Source organism: Mirounga leonina, unplaced genomic scaffold, assembly GCF_011800145.1.
Source record: "Mirounga leonina isolate KUSES-001 unplaced genomic scaffold, KU_Mleo_1.0 Mir_82, whole genome shotgun sequence".
Lineage (NCBI taxonomy): Eukaryota > Metazoa > Chordata > Mammalia > Carnivora > Phocidae > Mirounga > Mirounga leonina.
In genome coordinates this window covers 2,453,271-2,477,831 of record NW_023270825.1, presented here as the reverse complement: position 1 = coordinate 2,477,831, position 24,561 = coordinate 2,453,271, and the positions used below count along the sequence as shown (strand labels likewise).

Sequence of the window (24,561 nt, the reverse complement as noted above, 5' to 3'; positions counted from 1 at the left end):
CACACAAAGGAGGAGGACCGTGGGAACCCATCTCCCGCGGCAGGATGGAAAGTCAAGGATGGCCTCCTCCCCCCTGCCCAGCACAAAGCCAGAGCCATCCTGAACAGACCTGAAATGCCTCCGGTACACTTACAGCTGGGCTGTGTGACCAGTGGGGCAGGAAGCAGGGCATGACAACAGCAAGGCCAGGGACCGTCTGCATCTCTTCCTCCCAGAATGGGGCGTGTTCACAACACCTCTGTGTGACTGAGACTGGAGTCCTAGAGCAAAGTGAGTCCTAACCTGCTTCCCCTGGTTCCGACTCTCAGGTCGGAGCCTGCCCTGGAGAAGGGAGCCGGGGGGGGGAGGGGGGGAGTGTAAAATCATAAGGTGGGAAGTCTACAAAGCCTCCACCAGCAAATCAACACATGAAAAAAAAGGTGACTGAATTTCAGTAATCAGTAATTTAGGGGAACTTTCAGAAACCAAATAATATCCACCAACCTTCCGTTACAATTCATTCAAATTTATGCCACTGTCCTATTTAAGAGGGATGAGAAGGTAGGAACCTGGCTGAATACTTTACATTTGTCTTTTACTCTTTCTCCCACCCTGAATATTTGATAAAATATTAAATCCACCCCATTGCTAATAGAAGCTACCACTTTCTGAACATCTACATATAGGTCAGAGATGTCATAAAACAATCTCTCAAACCTGCAGGACAGATTATGACCTGCTTTTGACAGATAAGTAAACTAAGAAAACACGAAGTCCACGTTCATATAAATGGGTGGTATTTTAATTCTCATTTTGTTTCTCACATACGTATTCATATTTCTTATAACATTAAAAATGTCCAATTTTAAAAGGCAAGGAAAAACTAACTGCACTTATTTTTCTTATTGTTCAGGCATCCAGTCGGCCGTGTGTGATCGGATTTTCTGTGGGTGCCCCTGCTGCAAATTCAGAGCAGTCTGGCTTTTGTTCCACACAGTAAAACCATAGCTGCTTCTGCTTTCGTGATTAGTACACCTTCTGTGGAACCAACAGTCGGTGGTAGCCAGTATCAGTTTGGTTAAAGGAAGTGTATCGTTCAAATTCTTTAAAATCTGGAACCAAAGTAAACAATTCTTTCATGCTCCTCTAAACGGATTATTTATCACCCTTCTGTTCCCCCATCCGTCTATCTCCTAAGCTGACATATGTGTATCCTGACGACCCAGCTACGTCTACCAAAAAGATACAAGAATGTTGACAGCAGCTTTAGCCAAGCCATCATAAGCCGGTAACAACCCAATGCACACTAATGGGAGAATGGTTAAAAAGCTGCAGTCCTCGTGCAATGGAACACCACACATCAGAAGAACGAACTGAGGCTACGCACAACACTGATTAATCTCAAGGATACAGTGTGAAGCTAAAGAGAGCAGATGCATAGAACTGCATGATTCCATTGTCTGAAGCTCAGACACAGACACAACTCCACGAGAACGCAATGAGGAAGAACAGTCTAACAGTGCTAAGACAACTGGATACCCGCATGCAAAAGAATAAATATGAGCTCCTGCCTCACACCAAATACAAAATTAACTCAGAAAGGATCAAAGACCTAAAAGTAAGAGCTAAAACTATAAAACTCTTAGAAGAAAGCATGGGTATAAATCTTTGTGACCCTGGATTAGGCAACAGTTTCTTAAATATAAGGCCAAAAACATAAGCAAGAAAAATTTTAAAAATAAACTGGACTTCATCAAAACTAAAAACGTTTGCACTTCCAAGGACACCAATGAAAATGAAATGACAAACTACAGAATGGAGAAAATACATGCAAATCTGCAATTATGCACAAATTCATGTACAACTCACTAATAAAAAGACAAATCAGGGCACCTGGGTGGTTTGGTCAGTTAAGCATCCGACTTTGATTGTGGCTCAGGTCATGATCTCAGGGTTGTGAGATCGAGTCCCGTGGGCTCTGCACTGGGCATGGAATGTGCTTGAGAATCTCTCTCCCTCTCCCTTTGAGATTCTCTCTCTCCCTCTTCCTCTGCCCTTCCCCCCCATCCCCTCCTACTCTCTCTCTAAAAAAAAAAAAAAAAGAAAAGACAAATCATCCAATTTATTTTTTTTTTAATCACCCAATTTAAAAATGGCTAAAGGATGTGAATAGACATTTGTCCAAAGAAGACATATAGGTGGCCAACAGACACATGAAAAGATGCTCAAACACCAGCATCGGGGAAATGCCAATCCAAACCACAAGGGGTTGCCACTTCACACCCACTAGGATGGCTAGAATAAAAAAAGACAAATCATAACAAGTGCTGGCAAGGAGGTGGAGAACTGGGAACCCTCATACACCGCTAGCAGGACTGTTCAATGATGTAGGCACTTTGGAAAACAGTCTGGTAGTTCCTCAAAATGCTAAACATGGAGTTACCCCCAAACTCAGCAATTCCACTCCTAGGTGTATACTCAACAGAAATGAAAACATGTCTACACAAAAACTTGTACACAAATATTCATGGCATTATCCAGAGTAGCCAAAAACAAGATGCAACCCAACTGTCTATCACCTGATGCATGAACAAACAAAATGTGGTCTATCCACACAACGGATTATTATTGTCATAAAGGGAAAATACGGATACATGCCACAACATGGATGAAGCTTACAAACACTGTGCGAAATGAAAGGAGCCAGTCATATCGCATGCCTCCATTTATATGAAATGTCCAGAAGAGGCAAATCCACGGAGACAGAGCAGGATGCCAGGGGTTGGGGGAGGGGAGATGGTGACACTAATGGGTATAGGTTTCTTTTAGGGGTGGTGAAAATGCCTAGAACTAGGAACTGGTAATTGTTGTACAGTTCTGTGATACTAAGGTCACTTCATCATACACTTAAAAAATAATACACTTGAGAAAAAGGCATAACTAACCTGTGACAGGGGTCACAACAGTGCTTACTACCAGAAGAAGGGGTTATACACTGGGGGAGGGGTCACAACGGAACCTGCAAGGCTACATGATTCATTAATTCATTTATTCATTTATTCAAAAGGTATTAAGAATATTTAAGAAATTACTGGAATGCAGCAGCAGACACAGTGGCTGAGAGCAGACCTCTGAGTTGGACTCAGCCACCCCCTGGTATTACAAGCTACTTCGTCTGAGCTCCAGTCTCCTCTTCAGTAAGTTAGGGGTAACCCGGGGCTGAGGGTTACTGGGAGGGTTAAGTGAGACCGTGGGCATAAGCCATGGGCAAGCACAATGCTCACTGTATCAATACACTGAGCCATTAGAATCGCGTTGTGATCACCTGCTCATCACAGCAGACTCACTGCTCCCTTCTCACCCTGATTCTTTTCCTCACAGAAACGCAGTGTCTGTGCTCAGCAGGTGCACAGAGCACCTGGTCCCTTGTCCCAAACCTCTGGCGCTCCCCTGGGACATAAGCCTTCCCTCCCTTGTCGCCGGGAGCTAGAAACCACCATGGCCTGACAGCTGCACCAGTCCCTTCCGCCACTCTGTCATCCCTTTCTTCCATCAGCACTTGGCGAAGGGCTACTCCCTGCCCGGTCCCAAGGATACTGAGTCAGTAAGAGCCCCTGACTTCATGGGCCCGCCCTCCTTCAATGTCACCTAAGCCCGTCACCGTATTGGATGCTCATGATCTTTACATATGGAGCATCCTCTTTAATCTGAATACAAGTACATGGAATTCTTGCATAACAGGACTGTTATTTAAACTCACTCAACTGTAAAATACTAGAAAAACAAGTTTATGCCAGAGATATAAAAAAAAATTCTAGCACACATCCTGAGACCAGCAGAGTCCTATTTAAACCTTCCATATAGGGCGCTGGATGGCTCAGTCAGTGAAGTGTCTGCCTTCGACTCAGGTCATGATCTTAGGGTCCTGGGATTGAGTCCCACATCAGGCTCCTTGCTCAGTGGGAGCCTGCTTCCCCTTCTCCCTCTGCCTATAGCTCTCCCTGCCTGTGTTCCCTCTCTCTGTCAAATAAATAAAATCTTAAAAAAATAAAAAAATAAACCTTCCATATAAAAACTATTTTCATCAATGTTCATAATAACTGCCCAGAGCTAAATATTCAAGGATCCGAGTCCCATCTGGCAATCTCTCTGAACTGGATGGTCAATATACTAGGAATACTATGGTGTGAAAGAAGAAAAAAAAAGGTTTTATGGGTAATGTTCCCTTTATCTAAAATCCATTCCAGCTTTTACTTTATTTAGTGACTAGCTCTATACTTCTGCAATGAGGAATACATGTCTCTGGAAGGGGTAAAACTGTTTCTACAAAAATTATATGAATGTTCTAGAACCTAGTCCTCTGCCGGACACCAGGCTACAAAGGAATGCTAGACTGCAGCCCTCAGCGGCCAGACGTGAAAACAAGCAGGAAAGGAAGATTCAAAAGGGCAGGCCTCGCAGCCACTTCAGCAGGTCGTGGACTTTAAGGCCACGGCTTCTGAACCACAGGAAGGAAGTGAGCAGGCTGCCCTCAGACTGATACACTCACCTTCCTCCCAGCATCTTGCCCGGCCTCACCCCCTAACAGGAGGGCCGCGGCCACCTTCCACCAGCTGTCACCGCCACGCTGAGTGTGCTGGCCAACGGGGCTAAGGTGGAGACAGCGCCTTATCAGGACGCTACTAACCATGTAAGAGAATCTAGTTTTCTTTTTCCTAAGGATAGGCTTATGAATCGAGGAGCAATAGTATTTTAGATGTAATAAAAACAGCTTCACTTATTTGAAATGCGAATCGATTCAATGTTAACAATTAAATTTGTCCGCTATCCACATAAATCGTATGTCCTATTATCCAACTGAACCTAGGCATTTCTGAGGTATGAAAACAAACCCTCTATGCTTGATACTTTTTCTGTAATATAAAAATGACAGCATAAAAGAAAAAAAAACACAAAGGCAAATAATCGAGACACTTGAGAGAGAAGGGCAGATGTCCTCCTGAATCTTTTAACTCACTATCCCCAAAATAAATAATAAATAGAGAATAAGGAAGCTGCTTTTATCTAAGACTTTTTAAAAGTATTACTCTGGTTTCATCTAGCCATTGGTAAGCTGGTCCTCCTCCCACTAGACCGGCTGGAGATGAGACACACTAAAAAGATGGCAAATGACAGGAGCTTTCCATAAGTCAATAATATTTTATCGGAAGGTTGGTAAATGTTTAACACTTCAAAAAAGGACATCTAGCTTTGTGCAGTCTGCATTTGCATGCTAAAACTTCATTCTCCTTAAAATGAATTATAAAACTTCATTCTCCTTCTAAAAATGAATTATAACATTTGATCTAAAAAAAAAACAAAACACACTTCTCCAGGATCTCTGGTGCTTCTGAGGGAACTGAATATTTACACACACCCACACTCAGCTCTTCGCCTTCTTGCTCACAGTGACCACCATCTCCCTCCCCTAACCGAAAGCACAGCCTTGCCCCTGGCCTCCCTGGCTGGACTGCCCACCCCGCCCGAACTTTCTGAGCTGGGTTAAAGAACGAAGTAAGAGCTGGATACACCAGAGAGCACAGCATCACTCACAGACACAGACAAGGATGACCTAACTTTTCTTAAGTTCAATTACAGAACTAAAAGGCTTACGATGACGACAGTTCAGACTCCTCACTCTCTCAACCCCCACCACCGCAACTAAAGAGGCCTCTCACACGCGTCCTGCAGGGTCCCTCTGTGCTGCCCTGAGTCACCTGGGCTGGGCCTCTGGCTTCTCCCTGCCCCCTCGGCCTGCCACCGTGGACCTGGCTTCCTGCGGCACCCCGCCCAACACCTGCCAACTCCAGCGAGGGAGGGAGGGAGGCTGCATGCTCCCATGACTTCTCACACATCAAGACACAATGAAAACCAAAGGCCCTGCTTCGCAACCCCAGGCCATGCAGTACTTTCTCTGTCTCTGTGGCTGTTGGAAGCTGGTGACAGAGACTACCCTACTCACCATCCAGCACAGAGTGGGGAAGGACATGTAGCACAGGAAAGGGGGGCCACCAGGCACTGAAAGGGGAAGGGAGAGACATCCAGCACAGGAAGAGGGGGGACACCCAGCAAAGAAAAGGGGGCCAGCCAGCCTAGGAAAGGGGGACTTCCAGCTAGAAAGGAATGCACTTGAGAGCTCAGGCCCCAGCACCCTGTATTTCAACTTATAGTCATAAACTCAGAACAAAATACCAGCAAATGCTGACAAAAGGCAAACAGAGAAAAACATATAAAAAAGGGGTTAATTTCCCTAATATAAAGAGCGCTAAGAAACTGATAGGAAAAAGCTTAACAAGCCAATGTAAAGTATGGGGAAAAGGGAAGGATTTTAGCTAAACATTAATCAACTCTTTAAGTGTTCACAGTGTTCATTAAGATGCCCTCCAGGGAAACCATGGGGGAGGTGAATCAGACGTGTGGGTAGGGGAGGAGAGGTGGGTCCCGACGGCCACACTCAGGAGACCATGCGTCAACAGAAGGGAGGCAGTAAACGATGAGGCCCCTGCATCACCAACTGCAACATTAACCACCAACCTTGGTCACAGCTGACCCAACACCCGGCCCACACTCAGGATCTTAAGCCAAGCCAGCCACTAATGAAAAACACACCTCACAACAGTAAAAAACGCACACAAACACACACAAACAACAACACATCTCAAATAAGTAAGAAATATCTCATTTTTTACAACAATTGATAACCCCCAAATAACTCTATTTCCTACAAAATATACTAGATCAACAGTATAAGAATGATTTGCCACCAGCCTTATTTGTCCAGCTAGGAAAACACTAAAAAGAAGTTAAAATGGTGCGAGCAGGATGGGGCAAAGAGCCTGGTACCTTCAACATGAGAACTGAAAATGGGGTGGGGGGTCTGTAGGTTAAGAGATTTAGGAGGTGCACCATCCAAACGCCACATGCAGACTTTGTTTGGGCTCCTATAAAACCTACTGAAAATACCAACAAAAAGAGGAAATTTAAACCATGTCTGAGTATTTGATGATACTGAAAAATCTGCTGTTAGCTTTTCAATGTCGTAATGTCACTATGGCTATGGTTTTTTAAAATTTATTATTATTTTTAAAGATTTTATTTATTTATCTGAGAGAGAGAGTAAGAGAGAACAAAGCAGGGGGATTGGCAGAGGCAGAGGGAGAAGCAGGCTCCCCACTGAGCAGGGAGCCCGATGCGGGACTCGATCCCAGGACCCTGGGATCATGACCTGAGCCAAAGGCAGACGCTTAACTGACTAAGCCACCCAGGTACCCCAACTATGGCTATACTTTTAAAGAAAGCCCTGATCTTCTTAAAGTATATAGTGAAATATTTACAAATGAGACTACAAATGTCTTGGATTTGCCTCAAAATAATCCTTTTTGGGGAATGGGGGGATAAAAATGAAGCAGACTGACCACGATCTGACAACAACTGAATATGGGTGATAGAAACAGGGGTTCATCATTCCACTCTCTACTTAATGTCTGAAATTTCCTGTAAGAAATCTAAATTTGCAGTAGGAAATACTTCCCATTGCTACCACTTTTATTAATACTATTTATGAAAATAAAGAATATTAACAAGCCACTCCAAAAAAGGAATCATATTTTCATACAGGGGGTCCTCTGCTATTTCTTATCTAAACAGAGGACAGTTGAAGGCTCGACATGGGATGCTAGGCTAGACATTTTTGAAAAATCGGTCTCCTTGTACACATACTCAAACCAGAATGACTGACTCCAAATCACCACCAGCTCTTGCTGCAAACGACACAGGAGTTTTCCTCACTGGAAGCATATCTGGACATGAAAATCAGCTACATGCCCAGTTTATTTGTTATGACTTTGTTTGTTTTATTGCTGGCATTCCTTCTGGTCATAAAACAGTTTTATGAGCTGGTAAAAATTCTGTACAAATTCTGCAGAGCTGACATGACTAATGGTTTCAGTATTCAGTATAATAGATGTATATCCTGAACCTGATTAATAATGGTACAGCAGTACTTTGGACTCTGCTTTCAAAAGGCCTATTGAGATACTCCTATTGCTAAATGTTTACCCACAGACTCCCTTTCAACTGTGGTGCTGGGGAACACTTTGTGAAAAGTGAAAAACAGTTATACTTCTCCATACCAATCTTTATCTTTAAAAACACTTAAACGGGCGCCTGAGTGGCTCAGATGGTTAGGCGTCTGCCTTCAGCTCAGGTCATGGTCCCGGGGTCCTGGGATCGAGTCCCGCATCGGGCTCCCTGCTCGGCGGGGAGCCTGCTTCTCCCTCTGCCTCTCTCTCTCTCTGTCTCTTATGAATAAATAAATAAAATCTTTAAAAAAAAAAAAAACACTTAAAGTTCATTACTGGAAAATATTTTTCTCAGATAATAAATGTAGTATTTTAAGCATCATTAAATTTGCAATACAATCAACAAGAATTACTAAAGCAGGGAAAAAATAAACCATAAGAAAACAGATATGGGTGGGGGCATGAAATGACAGTAACTGAGAATGACATAGATTTTTAAAGTTTTTAGTCTTATTAGCAAATGAAGTTTTACTTATATTATAAACCAATTGTGATGAAAATTCTACTAAAGAAGAAAAAATAGAAAATCTGATCAAGTAAGGATCTGGCAGTACTCAAAAACATCACCATTCAGGGGCGTTTTTTACGGGTGGCTCAGTCGGTGAAGCATCTGCCTTTGGCTCAGGTCACGATCCCAGGGTCCCGGGATTGAGCCCCATGTCGGGCTCCCTGCTCCACGGGAAGCCTGCTTCTCCCTCTCCCACTCCCCCTGCTTGTGTTCCCTCTCTTGCTGTGTCTCTGTCAAATAAATAAAATCTTAAAAAAAAGACCACCACCAGTAGATCACATAGCTCTTAGACAACTGCAGAGATCTCTTCAAAATGAGGCTGTCCTTTATTTAAAAAAAAAAAAAAAATGCCATGGCGAAGTATGCTTCATCCTGGGAATGCATGAATGATTCACTAGCATTATGTATATTAATGTGCATATACATAACAATAGAAATTAATAGTCTATCAAAGGCAAAAATCACAACCCTCTTGATACATGCAATAACCATATTTCAACATTAACTTCTCATGAAAAATTTAAAACTATGAATAAGAATATATTTTGATATTAAAAAGCCTTTCAAGTCAATTTTCATTTTAATGAGAAGTCTAGAATATCCTCTAAAATTAAAAAAGAAATAAAAAGTTATATACAATTAGGGTGAGAAAGACTTTTACTTTCTATGACATACCTTTCTGCATTGTTTCAATTTATTAAATCATGAGCACATTGTTATTTTTATAATTTTAAAACTATTTAAAATAAAAATAGCACCGGCCTAATGTAAGTTTTGTGATTTATGTTCTGATATTTTTAATACTTGGTACATGGGGCAATCCTAAATCACAGAGAACTGTAATCTGGACCATCCAAGACAATCCTCCACAAACTATTACAGAATTCGAAGCTACGGGAGAGTAACTCAAGAAATGTCTAGAAAGGAATTTTTAAAGAAACACCGACCAATGATATGGTAGACACACTGTAGTCAAAGAAACTCTCTCTGGAGAATTTAAAAACCCAAGCAATTTACGGTAGAACTCTTCATTAACGGCCCAAAAACCGGCCACCCCAGACATGCGTCCAGAGTGAATGCACAAATGGTGACACGCAAGTACCATGAATACTACACAGTGAGCAGGAAAATGAACAGCAGTTAAACTCAGCAGCATAGATGGATCCCAGTTACTTTTACTTACAGTTACTTTTTCATTGTGGTGAAACATAAAACTTGCCACTTTAACCATTTTTAAGGTTGGCCAAGGGAAAAAAAAGGGGAGGCTCAAATTGCTAAAATTGAAATGAAAGAGGAGACGAGACATTCCTACTGATCTAAAAGGATTAAGAAATGCCATGAACAGACTCTATGCCAAATTAATCTAGATGAAATGGACAAATTCCTAAAAAAGATAAAAATTACCAAACTGACTCAAGAAGAAAGAGAAAATGTGAATAGATGTACAACAAGTACAGGGGTTGAATTAGTAATCCAAAAACTAACCAAAGAAAAGCCCAGATAGCTTACCAGGTGAACTGGGAATCTGTCAGTTCCTCAAAAATCAAAATTTTAAGAATACAAAATTTTCACAAACTCTAAAAAAAAAAAAAAAAAGGAGAGAGAACACCTTCAAACTCATTTTATAGGGCGCCTGTGTGGCTCAGTTGGTTAAGCGACTGCCTTCGGCTCAGGTCATGATCCTGGAGTCCCGGGATCGAGTCCCGGGATCGAGTCCCGCATCGGGCTCCCTGCTCGGCAGTGAGTCTGCTTCTCCCTCTGACCCTCCTCCTTCTCATGCTCTCTGTCTCTCATTCTCTCTCTCCCAAATAAATAAATAAAATCTTTAAAAAAAAAAAAAAAAAACACCTCATTTTATAAGGCCAGTATTAACCCTGATATGAAAACCAAAGATATTCAAGGAAAGAAAAAACCACAAACCAGTATCTCTTACAAATATTGATGTAAAAATCCACAACAAAGTACTAGCAAACCAAATCCAGCCAACACAGAAAAAGAAATGTACATCATGACCAAGTGGGATTTATCCCAGGAATGCAAGGTTGGTTCAACATACAACAATTAATGTAATACACCATATATCAACAGAATAAAAAATAAAAGCAACATGATTATCTCAATGGACCCAGAAAAAGTAGCTGACAAAACTCAACACCCTTTTATGAAAAAACACTCAACAAACTAGGAATAGAAGGAAACTTCCTCAACCTGATAAAGGGCATTTATGAAAACTCACAGCTACGAGCAAACGTAATGGTGAAGACTTAGATGCTTTGTCCCTAAGATCAGGAATAAGACAAGAACGTGCACTCTTGCCACTTCCATTCTACACTGTGCTGGAGGTTCTAGCCAGGGCAATTAGGTGACAGAAAGAAGGAACATCCAGCCTGGAAAGGAAGAAGCAAACTATCTCTATTCACAGGTGACATGATCTTATATATAAAAGTCCTAAGGAATCCACTAAAAACTATTAGAACTAGTAAATGAGTTCAGCCATTTTGCAGGACACAGGATCAATTTTAAAAAAAATCAACTGTTGGGTGCCCAGGTGGCTCAGTTGGTTAAGCGTCTGCCTTTGGCTCAGGTCATGATCCCAGGGTCCTGGGATCAAGTCCCACATCGGGCTCCCTGCTCAGCAGGGAGTCTGCTTCTCCCTCTCTCTCTGCCCCTCCTCCTGCTTGTGCTTGCTCTCTCTCCCTTTCTCTCTGTCAAATAAATAAAATCTTTAAAAAAATCACTTGTTATTTGTATACATTTATAACAAACAATCTGAAAAACAAGATTAAGAAAACAATTCTATTTACAACAGCATTAAAAAAAACCCCTAGGAATAATTCAATAATTGCAAATCTTATACTCTGTTTTGTGAATGTAATTAATGTAACCAAATAAACACTTATATAGTTAAAATGACAAATTTTCTATCATACGTATTTTACCACAATAAAAAAGTAAAAACAAACGTGCTAAACTCTGAAAACTACCAAATATTTTTGAAAAACAATTTAAAAGATCTAAATAGGGCGCCTGGGTGGCTCAGTTGGTTGGGCGGCTGCCTTCGGCTCAGGTCGTGATCCTGGAGCCCCGGGATCGAGTCCCGCATTGGGCTCCCTGCTCGGCAGGGAGTCTGCTTCTCTCTCTGACCCTCCTCCCTCTCATGCTCTCTGTCTCTCATTCTCTCTGTCTCAAATAAATAAATAAAATCTTTAAAAAAAAAAATCTAAATAAGTGGAAAGACATTATGCTCATAGACAGAAGATTTAATATTGTTAAAATGGCAATACTCCCCAAATTCATCTACAGATTTGATGCAATCTCTATCAGAATCCCAGATGGCTTCTTTATAGAAACTGACAAGCTGATCCTAAAATTCATATGGAAATTCAAGAAACTTAAAATAGCCAAAACAATCTTGAAAAAGAACAAAGCTGGAGGACTCACACTTCCTGAATTCAAAACTTACCACAAAGCAACAGTAATCAAGACAGTGTTGGTACTAACCAACATTAAGGATTGGCATAAATATCAACAGAACACAACTGAGAGCCCAGAATTAAACCCATACATTTATCAACTGTTTGACAAGGATGCACGACTACTCAATGGGGAAAGAACAGTCTCTTCAACAAATGGTGCTGGGATAACAGGATATCCACATGCAAAAGAAAGATAAAAAAATTGTGGTTCTCCATCTCATACCATATACAAAAATTGACTCAAAATGGATCAAAGACCTACATGTAAGATCTGAAACTATAAAACCCTTAGAAGAAAACACAGGTATAAATCTTTGTGACCCTGGATTTGGCAATGGATTTTTTTTTTTTTTAAGATTTTATTTATTTGAAAGAGAGAGAGCATGAGCAGGGGGAGGGGCAGAGAGAAGCAGACTCCCCACTGAGCAGGGAGTCCAACGCAGGGCTCGATCCCAGAACCCTGAGATCATGACCTGAAATTAACCGAATGAGCGACCCTGGTGCCCCTTGGCAACGGATTCTTAGATATGACACCAAAATCAACAAAATTTAATTAAATTTCATCAAAATTTAAAACTTTTGTGCTTTGAAGGAAACCATCAAGAATGTGAAATGACAACCCACCGTATAGAGGAAAATATTTGCAAATTATACATTTGGTAAAGGTTTAATATCCAGAATATATAAAGAACTCTTACAACTCAACAACAGAAAGACAACACAATTTAAAAATGGGCAAAAGAACAGACATTTCTCCAAAGAAGATATACAAATGGCCAATAAACACAAGAAAGGATGTTCAACACTGTTAGTCTTTAGAGAAAAGTAAATCAAAACTAAAATGAGACACCATTCACTAGGATGGCTAAAATAAAAGAGACAAGAGCAAGTGTCAGTAAGGATATGGAGAAACTGGAAGTCTTATATGCTGCTGGTGGAAATGTATACTGGGTACAGCTGCTATGGAAAACAATCTGGCAGTTCCCCAAAATGCTAAGCACAGAGTTAGTGAATGACCCAGCAATTCTACTCCTGGGTATACACCCAAGAGAAATGAAAACATCTGTCCACACCAAAACTGGTACATTAATGTTCACAGCAGCATTCTTCATAATAGCCAAAAGGTAGAAACCACCCATATGTTCATCAACTGATGAACTGATAAACAAAATGTGGACTATCTACGTAATGGAATGTTATCTGGAATTGAAAGGGATGAAATACAGAGATAGCTCTGAAAACATTATGCTAAGTGAAAAGGATCCAGTCACAAAAGACCACAGGAAATGTCCAGAACAGGCAAATATATAATGAGACGAGATCAGTGGCTGCTTAGGGCTGACAGCAAAAGGGCACAGGGCTTCTTTCAGAGGTGATGAAAATGTTTGCGATTCAACAGTGGAGACAGTTGCACGATTCTATGAATATATTAAAGCTATTGGACGGTATAATTTGAACAGGTAAATTGTGTGCAAATTATATCTCAATAACGCTGTTACCAAAAAAGAAAGAAAAAGTAAACCACCTGCTAACTGTAAATGCCAGAGAAATCTTTCTTTCCCATTAAAATAAACAATCAGCTGTGCAATTTAAGTTTCTCTCATCTTGCTAATAGACATCAGTTTCTGTCCCAGTAACCCTCTTCACATATTATTTCACAAGGATTATCAAAACTTCATAAAGGCAAACCTTGCTTTTTAAAAAAATATTTAGATATTTGTAGAAGGAAATATACCCAGGCTTCACTTCGGTTACATAAAACCATAATGCTGATGTTTTCAGAAACATTTCTTGTCCTGATACAGTCTAATATAAATGCCATCCTTGACACCTTAATTAATTGGTGAAATTGGGAATAGAGCACTCCCAGTAACTTCCCAATTTGCTGCGAGACAATATATCCCACATATTCAAAAGCTTTATTGACATTTTCCCAGATTAATTTTAAAGGTACATCAGAAGACCGACTTGTTAATACACTTAAAAGACTTTTCAACAATCTGATCTCAAATACTTGCAGTTAAAAAAGCAGCAAGTCCATTTGCGACAGAACTGCAAAATTATTTTTAAAAGATTACTGTATATCCATTAATTATGAAATCAACATCTTTCTCAATAGTGAAGAATGAAAATGCTATTGCCAGAAATGCTATTGCCAGGGGCGCCTGGGCTGTCTCAGTGTGAGAGCATGTGACCCTTGATCTCGGGGTCATGAGTTCAAGCCCAACGCTGGGTGTAGAGCCTACTTTAAAAAAAAATTAAACTAAAAAATAAATAAAAAATACTATTTCCAGTTAAAAATAACATAAATTAAAAAAAAATAAATTCAGCTCCCTGATGTTAATTTTTTTAAACAAAATGAGAGAAATTTAGTGATTTCAGTTCAATTCTTTCACATGGAGAGGGTAAAGTACAACAGAACGGCCTTAAAATGTAATCCGGGTGTCATGATAAGGGAGGTCTGTTTACCTTTGGATTTCATTTCTGTTATGTGTTTTTAGAAAATTATGAGTGGCAAGAACAGTTCTTCTGCTCTTGATTTTAAACTGGTGATACCTGGGGTGCCTGCGTGGCTCAGGTGGTTAAGGTCTGCCTTCGGCTTAGATCATGATCTCGAGGTCCTGGGATGGAGCCCCAGGTCAAGATCCCTGCTCAGTGAGGAGTCTGCTTCTCCCTCTGCTCCTCCCCCCACCTTGTGCACTTGCTGGGGTGCAGGCACACATGCACTCTGTCTCAAATAAATAAATACCTAAATAAATAAATAGCTGTTGATACCTTCCTCCATAGCAAGAGCTTAAACAGAATCACTTCCATGTCAGCTCAAGAAAGATCAAAGCTTATGCACATAGTCTCTGGGTCACAAACACTCCCCCCCCAACTGCAAACATCTCCACACTGTGGGTCTCCAGAGGTCCTTCCCTGCTTCACCCTGTGCCCACCCTAGAGTAGCCGCTCCCCAGCCATCTGAAGAAGCACTTTCCAGGCACCCCTTTTCCTTTTCAGTGCACCCATCCTATAACTCCTTCTTCACATCCCTTTCCTAACCCCCCCTTCCACTGGGATGCAGTTCCTAGAGAAAAATTTGTCCTCCCTTTTTATTCCCACGTCTTCCTTCTACTTATGGGGGAAACCTAATAAACGAGTAAGCATAGGAATAGAAATGCCAATACATCCATGTCAAAGAAAACAGAAATTATCCCCTCTGACCACACACCTTTCAGCACATCCGCCTTAGCCTTACACCACCTGAAAACGCCACTAAAATGACAGCTTATGATTACCATGGGACACAGCCTCCATGTTATCAAGGATAACATGAGCCCCAGGAGAACAGGGATTCTGTTCATCATTGCAGTGCCTGGTACTTTTTAAGTACTTAAAAAATACTTGTTGAACGAGTGACAGAAGATGACAGCAGCCTAGGAATGTCAGCACAATTCTGCACAGTGGGAAAAGCCAATGGACAAGTGATAACTAATTTAGCCAAGTTAGAAAACTGAGTTATTGTGTGTGAGGTAGGGGTAAGGCTGCTCTGAATGATCAGAAGCACTGGGGTCTCTGAGGGTCTAAATGGTAACAGACAGAAAACAGGACTGGCTTCAAATCTACAGGAGAAGCAGTGACACCCCAGAACTCCTTCTGTTCCCTCCCATCAACTCTCCACCTTACCCCAACTTCCCCAAAAGCCAGTATATCCCACATCACTCCCCACTGCCCAGGCAGGACACCAGAAACCCCTCTCTGGGGAAACTGACAGGCCCAAAGAAAGAATTACTTTAGCAACTTCTGATAGTGTCCCTCAAATTGTCCCTGTCCTATTTCCTAATGGTGAGACTCAAAAAAGTTTGTCCATGCACATGGGGAGTTTCCAATCAGTCCACTCACAATTATGAAAAGACAGCCAATAATCAGCAAATATTTGGAGAAATGCTTCTAACATCAAAGACAAAGACCAAAGCAGGAAAGATGAGAACAAGGACTCAGAAGAGAGAGACAACACGGGAAACAAAAGAAAATGTCTACATAACATAAATGTGTACACATAAATCAATTTAAAAAATTTTTTTAAAAAGTACATTGCTGGGGTGCCTGGGTGGCTGAGTTGGTTGAATGTCTGCCTTGGGCTCAGGCTCTATCAGGCTCCCTGCTCAGCAGGGAATCTGCTTCTCCCTCAGCCCCTCCCCCAGCTTGTGTGCAGGCACTCGCTTGCTCTCTCTCAAATAAATGAAATCTTAAAAACAGTGCACTGCCTTCATGAAACGAAGATAGAATGTTATAAAAAGGAATGCTGAGAACAAAAACAGTAATGAAAGATATGATGGCAGAAATAAAAATTCAGTGTAAGGACTAGAAGATACAGTTAAGGACCTCCCCAGAAAAATCAGAAGAAACAGATAATGAATAGGAAAAAGGAGGAAAAGAGAATTAGCAGAACACTCCAGAAGGTCCAACAAATGAATAATAGGAGATCCGGTAGGATACATTGGAGAAATCAGGGATGAGATCATCTAAGAGACAACATGGAAAAGTTTCCAGAGCTGAAGGGCCCAGTGTCCCCACCAGAAAGACCCACCAAGAATGCTGGGAGCAGACAGAAGACCCTGAGAGTGGGCACCTGGGTGGCTCAGTTGCTTAAGCGACTGCCTTCAGCTCGGGTCATGATCCTGGAGTCCCAGGATCGAGTCCCACATCGGGCTCCCTGCTCAGTGGGGAGTCCGCTTCTCCCTCTGACCCTCCCCCCTTCATGCTCTCTCTCTCAAATAAATCTTAAAAAAAAAAAAAAAAAAAAGATCCTGAGAGTTCCCAGATAAGACAAGTCACACAAAGTCTTGGGGATCACTATGGGGTTAGGCTGCTCATTACCAAGAACAGAAGGAGTAACACTTTCAAACTTCTGAGGAAAAATTACTTCTAACCTAGAATTCAGTACCCAGGCAGTTTGTCACTCAAGTGTGAGCGAAGAAAAGACATTTTCAGACGGGGTAGGTCTCAAAAATTTCTCTCTGATGAACCCTTTCTCAGGAGGCCACTAGAAGACACACTGTACCAAAAGGAAAAAGACATGAAATCCAGAAAGGGGAATTCAACAGAAAGACACCAAAAAAATTCCCACAAGGAATGAAGAGAAATGCTAGGAATACTGTTAATCACTGGGTCTGGAGCACAAACAGCCTCAACGAGAACAGGAAAGGGAAAGGATTTGCAGGGTGGAAGGTGACAGACAGATCGGGTGGGGCGCGTGGCAGGGCGTGTTGTGGTGCTGAGATGTTCTAGCTCCACACCTGGAACTACACTTAGCCCTGGACCACTGGCGTCTAGCTAGAGCAAAGACACATAACTCACTCCAAAAAACACAGAAATAATCCCGTCTCAGCAAAGACAGGGAACTAACTGCATCCTATGTGGCTTAGTTAAGATATTTACCTAGTGAGAACATAAACACTACCAATTTAAACAAAAATTATTACATAACCATATTTGGAAAAAGGGAGAGAGAGGACAGGTGGGCAGAGAAGGTATATAAAAGTTCTATAACATTCTCTTCCACACTAAGAAGTCAACAGATAATGCCTAAAACAGAAAAATCAGTACAAACACACTTTAAAGAAACCTGGAATTTGAGGCTAGAACTGTTAAATAACTATAACATCCCAGATTCTTCCACAGTAATACAACACCTTCGCCCTGGTGCCTGGATTGCAGAGGGGACGGCCACCATCAGAGGCTGGACCGAGAGCAGGAAAGGGCCCAGGTCCCTGAAGACTTCTTGGAATGAACTGTTTACTAGCCCTGCCCTGCCCACTTCCCAATTCCACATGAGACAGAATTCACCTTGATTTTGGGTAAGGCGCTATTAATTGGTTGTGTTACTGGCATCTGAATGCAATCCTGAGACAGATGATTATCAAATAGAAACAGAGGGCTTAGAAGTGGCTGCTTATGAAAGTTAAAAACCAGAGTTACTAAGTAAATGCATTACTTTAATAAAGGTAAAATTATATTTGAAGAAAATCACGGGGTATGGTCAGAAGTGCTGTTAATCTCAACTTCTAAAACTAAGATTAAATGGGTCTTTTTAGGTCAGTTTTACCTGATTTATAGACAGACAATAGAATCTACAGACAACAGAATATGAAGTATTTGAAAGAGGGAGTGATGAAAGGAATAGCAGTGTCTAAGGCTGACTGGCAGAGATATTTAAACCCTAAAGTGAGAAAGGCATTCATTTAGGTCTGCGGGCTTGAGAGCTTCAGCTAGGCCAGTGATGATGGGAATGGAAGGAAAAGGCTACAATAAAACAGATGTTTCAAAGCAGGTGCCTGCAAGGCAGCCCAAGGTTGATCATGGTCCAGCAGACAAGAGAACCCCCACTAGAAGGCTGCTGGCTCCGAAATGATCAGGAAAAATGTCCTGAGCCTGGTTTACCTAAGGGACAGCGGGGATGGGGGTGGAGGGCAGACTACAGGGTCACTCCAATTCTTAATAGTGTTCACACCTATGACTCTGTGATTGTGGAGGCCAGAGAAATTATTGCCATCCCCGTAACATTTGGAGTCACCTTCAAGCAAGTTCCACAGGTCTCCAAAGCAGCTCCAATACAAGGACAGAATTGGACTGAAACATGATCCAATTCAAATTTCTCTCAGAATTTCTAATTCTTTCCTAAAGATAACAAAATCCAAAGTTCTATTATATAATTGACTCTTTTTGCAAAATTTTAATCTAAAAACAATCTTGTTGCCAGTTACCTACCAGTCAATGAAACTGACCAAAAACCTAACGTACAACACAGATCATTCAGATCTTGCTGTAAAGTACAACCTTTATTTCATAGTTAGTATCTATTTGTCTTTAAAAAATAGCTGTCTCTTGTAGATTTTTAAGTCCGTATTTCAGTTCAGATTGTCAAAACACTTCTGGTTTTAAATATAAGGAGAGGGGCACCTGGGTGGGGTAGTCGTTAAGCATCTTTGGCTCAGGTCATGATCCCAGGGTCCTGGGATCGGGCCCCGCATCGGGCTCCTTGCTCGGCAGGAAGCCTGCTTCTCCTTCTCCCACTCCCCTTGCTTATGTTCCCTCTCTGTCAAATAAATAAATAAAATCTTTCAAATAAATGAATCTAAGGAAAGTGTTCTTTTCCTCTCACCCGTTTTCCTTATTAAGAGAGCGTTTGTGTAAGCTTTTCACACAAACTTAAGATAACCCTAACACACTGTCATTCTGGACCATTCTTAAAGCTACGAACCAAACTTAAACTTGGGACAGGGACTAAACGGTGTTATCTTATGGGGACCAGTTAGGGTGATGTGATTACAGGGTTTTCATGGGTTTTTTAAAAAACTCCTTCAAAACTTCCTTTAATTTTATCTCCTTTTTGATCCTTTTACTTTGTTAGTCTCAAAAAATACTTCTTGTCTCTTTACCAAGAAAAGTACTCAATAGCTTCACCGTACTTAATAAAGTTTGGAATTAACAGTCCTGTCTGCTCATGTGTTTATCCAGCATCACAGACGTCAGCACAGACAGATTTCTAAGGGCACCAGGCTCTGCAGCCAGAGGCAGGGCAAAGGCAAGAGGGGCCACCTCTCCACCCCATGGTATTCCGATTATTCTACCTCAGGTGCACGGAAGTGCGCTTGGCAACCGATCCGCTGCATGTCATAGGCCTTCTCACGTGGCTCACACAGTGGCATCCTGTTTGAAAACAATTCACTCCAATGCCAACCTTATTTAAAGTCTAGAGTTAACACACTAAGTGTGTCACACAGGAAGTGACACGGCTGTTCACTTCGAAACCCAAATGTCAATGGATGAGGTTTTAGGAGAGAAAGGGTAAGGCTGGCTTGTTATGGTTTAATGGTTTCAAATGTCCCACCACCTGCCACCTAGTCAATATCAGCACGCATTTTTTTTTTTCAAAGATTTTATTTATTTGTTTGACAGAGAGAGAGAAAGTGAGAGAGGGAACACAAGCAGGGAGAGTGGGAGAGGGAGAAGCAGGCTTCCCGCTGGGCAGGGAGCCCGATGCGGGGCTCGATCCCAGGACCCTGGGACCGTGACCTGAGCCGAAGGCAGACGCTTAACAGACTGAGCCACTGAGGCGCCCCAACCACGCATTTCAAATAGCTACTTACAAGTCTAAATTATGTTAACTTAATTTTTATTATGCAATCCCAGTATTTCCCTCAAATTTAGATCTTATTCAAAAGACCTGTTTAAGTCATTCCCATGTTACACAAACATTCCATCTGGAGGAACCATTATGTATCAAACCAAAATGTATCTTGAGATTTTAAGCACCACCAGTTAAGCCCGAACGTTTTAAATTTGGTAGAGTCATCCCACTCACACGTTGGGCTGAGGATCCCCGTGCTAACCGCTATGGGAATTCACATGGATGAAGGTACTGCTGCATTCCTAACAAGAAAAAACACAAATGAGGAGAGGAAAGAGGGCTAGAAAGGATTAATTTTCTTCCTTATATAGGAAGTACAGTGGCAGGGTAAAGAAAGGTGCCCTGGACTGCAAATTGGGAAACCACACTGAGGTCTGCGTCCCCGAGACATGCCTATACCAGCTGCAAGCTCCAGGCTTCCCACCTGGTCTGCAGGCCATGAGGGGCCAGAGCACAGAGCCACTGTGGTCTACCCACTGCCAATAGGCTGGGACTTCAAACATCAGCTCCATCTGATGTTTGATATAACACTAGTCATTATATTTAAGCCATGAAAAAAGTACTTAACACATGTAAAAGTATTTTTTTGTACCAAAAGTAAGAGACAGCAAATTCCTCTCATTTACTTGTATTTGTTGCTATTTACTTATAGAAATTTCAAAGTGCTTCATATGTTCTACTTTGAATGGGATCCAATTTGCATTAAAATACAGCTTAAAGAAATACAGATGCAAAGCAGGGTATTTCCAACTTTTAATTAAAGTTCAGGATTTCATAGAGGAAACTAATCAAATTATAAACATAATCAAGGGAAAATTAAAGACCTACAATGAAGGTCTTTACAATGGGCTACGATGACTCTTATCCCACGCAACCACCGTGGCAAAAAGGAAGGAAGAGCCAGAAAGTCTTCTTTTAAAACTTAAAAATGGGGTGCCTGGGTGACCCAATCAGTTAAGCATCTGACTCATGATCTCAGAGTTGTGAGATGGAGCCCCATGTCGGGCTCTGCACTGAGCATGGAGCCTGCTTGAGGTTCTCTCTCCCTCTCCAAAAAACTAAAATTAACTTAAAATAAAACTTCAGAGAAAGACAAATACTGTATGATTTCACTCATATGTGGAATTTAAGAAACAAAGTAAATGAACATAGGGGAAGGGAAGGATAAATAAGATGAAAACAGAGAGGGAGGCAAACCACTAAGAGACTCCTAACTCTAGGAAACAAACTGAGGGTTGCTGGAGGGGAGGGGGGTGGGGGGATGGGGTAACTGGATGATGGACATTAAGGAGGGCACGTGATGTAATGAGCCCTGGGTGTTATATGCAACTGATGAATCACTGGATTCTACCTATGAAACTAATTTAAAAAAAATCCATTATCACCTGTTGTTATAAAACATAAATACATTTTTTAAAGTAAAAAAAATTAAAAACTTTATTACCTATGCTTTCCAAATTTCCTCAAAGATTCCTCAGTAACTCTTTAAATCTGAAATGAATAGCTGTATGTCTTCATTAAGTTTCAAGATTTCTACCTAATTGTCATTAGACACCTACCAAGATTTGGAAGGTGGGGGGAGGCTGGCCCTCTGCATGACAGGACTCCACACACTGGAGACTTCAAATACCGTGCAGAGCGTGAACCCAAAGACTCAGCAACCCCAGGGTAATAGCTTATGTCTGTTTCCAGAGCAGCAGTAATTCCACCTGGAAGTCAGGGCACCTGATAATGCTCCACAATTCCACTCGACGGACCATTCTTCACCTTCTGCTTGCAATACACAAGCACTCTAAGTAACACTAAATAAGGACTTCATTAGTAATGCACGCCTGCAGAGCAACAAGTGTACATGTTAACATGCATGAGATTAAATATTACTTCCTATTGTATTAGTATTTAGAAGTAGTATTAATATTTCATTAAAATGCCACCTTAAACCTCAGTCCATTTCTCTTCCCTGCAATTTAAGGTTTACACTTCTGTGCAAATTGAGTTGTTAGGACAGTGTAACTCATTTGTAATCATAATTTCCAATACTCCAAAATACAATTTCAAAAATAATTCTAAGTGATAACACACAGCTTCTGTTTCCATCTGGAAAGATCTAATCTCTTAAAATAAGACCTCCACACATGCTGAGAAGAGCTTGCTCCGGTAAAGCCCACCAGGTCACAGAGTGGCCGGTACAGCCTGCCAGGGACGGAACTAGGTGAGAACCACCCACGTACGGGGTGTCTGGCTCTCAGACTTCAACCCCACAGAGGCACAACTCAGTTCCCAGGCCAGAGGCCAGATGGACCACACCTCACCACTACAACCCTCCCTCCGCTTCTCCTTTCAGTCACACTCCTACCCACACACTGTGCACCAAGTTGAACCTGATTGTGGAACTGTCTGGATTTCAACATCAAATGCTCAGAAAGGAAAGGCAAATACAACATTCAGAAGACTCAGATGTAACAAGCACCAAAGACCTCACTTTCAAAGCAACTGTGAAAGTGAGTTAATTATTTGAAAATCACGTCACCGATAAAGGACCCTAGAAAGTGAACGCTCTCATTTTACAGACATTGTATATAACCAAGCACGGTGGTCCCCACCGAAATAAAGCATAATGGGCTGTCCTGGGGCTCTGGCCCTCCTTTCTCCTGCGGCTCTCACAAAACACCATTTCGCTAAAGAGCAAAAAACAAACCCTCTAAAGAACATCTCAACTTAAGTTTTAATTAGTAAACAAAACCCCAAATTCCAGTTCCCATTTTGGCAGAGTAGGAGGCCTCACTCAAAATACATTTGTTTCTTCGTGTAAATATCAGCTTTATCAGCCCCAAAGAAATTACTGGCTCAAACTGCACAGTCCTAGCCCAACGACGCAAGTAACCCAGGGATAGGATTTTCTTAGGTTTGGCCTGAACATAAGCCCTGCGTGTTCCTACTAGGTCGTTCCAGGTGAGTCTGAGGGTCTTGACAGGATGCCCATGTTAGTTAGAAACCAATCGAAAGGATTTCATTTTACACCTGTAGCTGTCTCCGGGATTCTAATGATCATCAAGTGGCTTAATCAAACTTTTGTCCTAATAAAGCAAAATAGGTTAGCTGATCAATGATTAGGGTGCTATAGATCCGTGAATAAACTAGAGAAGGCATGCAAGGCTCAGATAAAGAAAGTTTTTAAAGGCCTCCCATACACTGACAGTTCAGCTGCCCCCAACGTACTACAAGAGTCCAGCGCAATTACAACGAAAAGAACCAACGTGCTCTTGCAAAATAAGGCTTTTAACCTGAAGACTCCCTTGGAGGTGCTACAGTCAAGGGTGCTCGAGCCCTGGACATCCAGGGGATGCAGCAGGCTGTCACCCAGGAGGGAGCAACAGAACCGGGCTCCCCGGAAATGCACACGCAGAGAGGGGGCCCACCGGGCGGTGGAGGACGGGGATGTAAAAATCACACGCGGCTGCCCCCACAAGCCAGCAGGGGCTGACTCTGGACCCCAGAGCTGGGGGCGGGGGCGGGGGCGGGGGCGGATTTCCCGGGGAGTGCTGCAGGAAATGATACCCAGACGCGGAGGGTGGATCTAGGAAGCGGCCCGGGCGATGGCCGGCGGCGGGGAGCGAGTGGGGGTGGGAACGGAGGATGTGGCTCCCAGGAGCAGGATGAGGGGGCGGGACGGCCGAACGCGGACGCGCCAGGGGGGACCGGGAGCCGCGACGGGACCAGGGCGCAAGGGGCGGCCCGAGAGGACGGGGGCGGCGGGCCTGGGGCAGGAGGCGCGGAAGGCCGAGGGCCGGGGCGGAGGGGCGGAGGGGCAGCCGGCGCCCGCGCGCACTTACCCCACTCGAGGAACTCGGCCACATACTTGTCGCGGCGCAGGGCCGCGTGGCTGCACTCGGTGTGCAGGCAGACGAGCACGTCGAGCAGCGTCTCCACGCTCAGGGCGCTCTCGTTGCGCCACGGCCCGTCCAGGAGCAGCTGCTCCAGCTTCTTGAGCCGCACCTTGGCCGACATGGTGCCGCGCGGCCCGCTCCCAACGCGCCGGACTCTCGCCGCCCGCTCGGCCAGTCCGTCAGGGCGAGCCCTCGGGGGCCCGGCGGCCGCGAGCCCCGGCAGCTGCGGCGCCTGGTCGCCGCCCCGTCCGCGTCGCCGCGCCCCGGCCTAGGCCGACATCTTGGGCTCGGTCCCGGCGGCGCAGCGTCTGGGGCGCCGGGCCCCGCGGGTCCATGGGCCGGTCTCCTCCCCTCGGCGCCGCCGCCCGCCCCGCCCGGCGCGGCCCGCCCTCGCCTCGCCTCGCCTCGCCTCGCC

At 43.0% G+C, this 24,561-nt stretch overlaps 1 protein-coding gene across 3 annotated transcripts in view; it reads right to left on the bottom strand.

Moving 5' to 3' along the window:
* Window positions 1–24,502, bottom strand: part of CDC42BPB (CDC42 binding protein kinase beta) — a 98,372-nt gene extending 73,870 nt beyond the window's left edge. For all 3 annotated transcript variants that reach the window (XR_004677022.1, XM_034992710.1, XM_034992711.1), the window contains exon 1: window positions 24,093–24,502. Coding sequence is in view for 2 of the 3 variants with exons in the window: in XM_034992710.1 (XP_034848601.1) it covers window positions 24,093–24,267 (175 nt within the window). In the remaining variant the exon portion in view is untranslated. The remainder of the gene's footprint in view (window positions 1–24,092) is intronic.
* Between the last annotated feature and the right edge of the window lie 59 nt (window positions 24,503–24,561).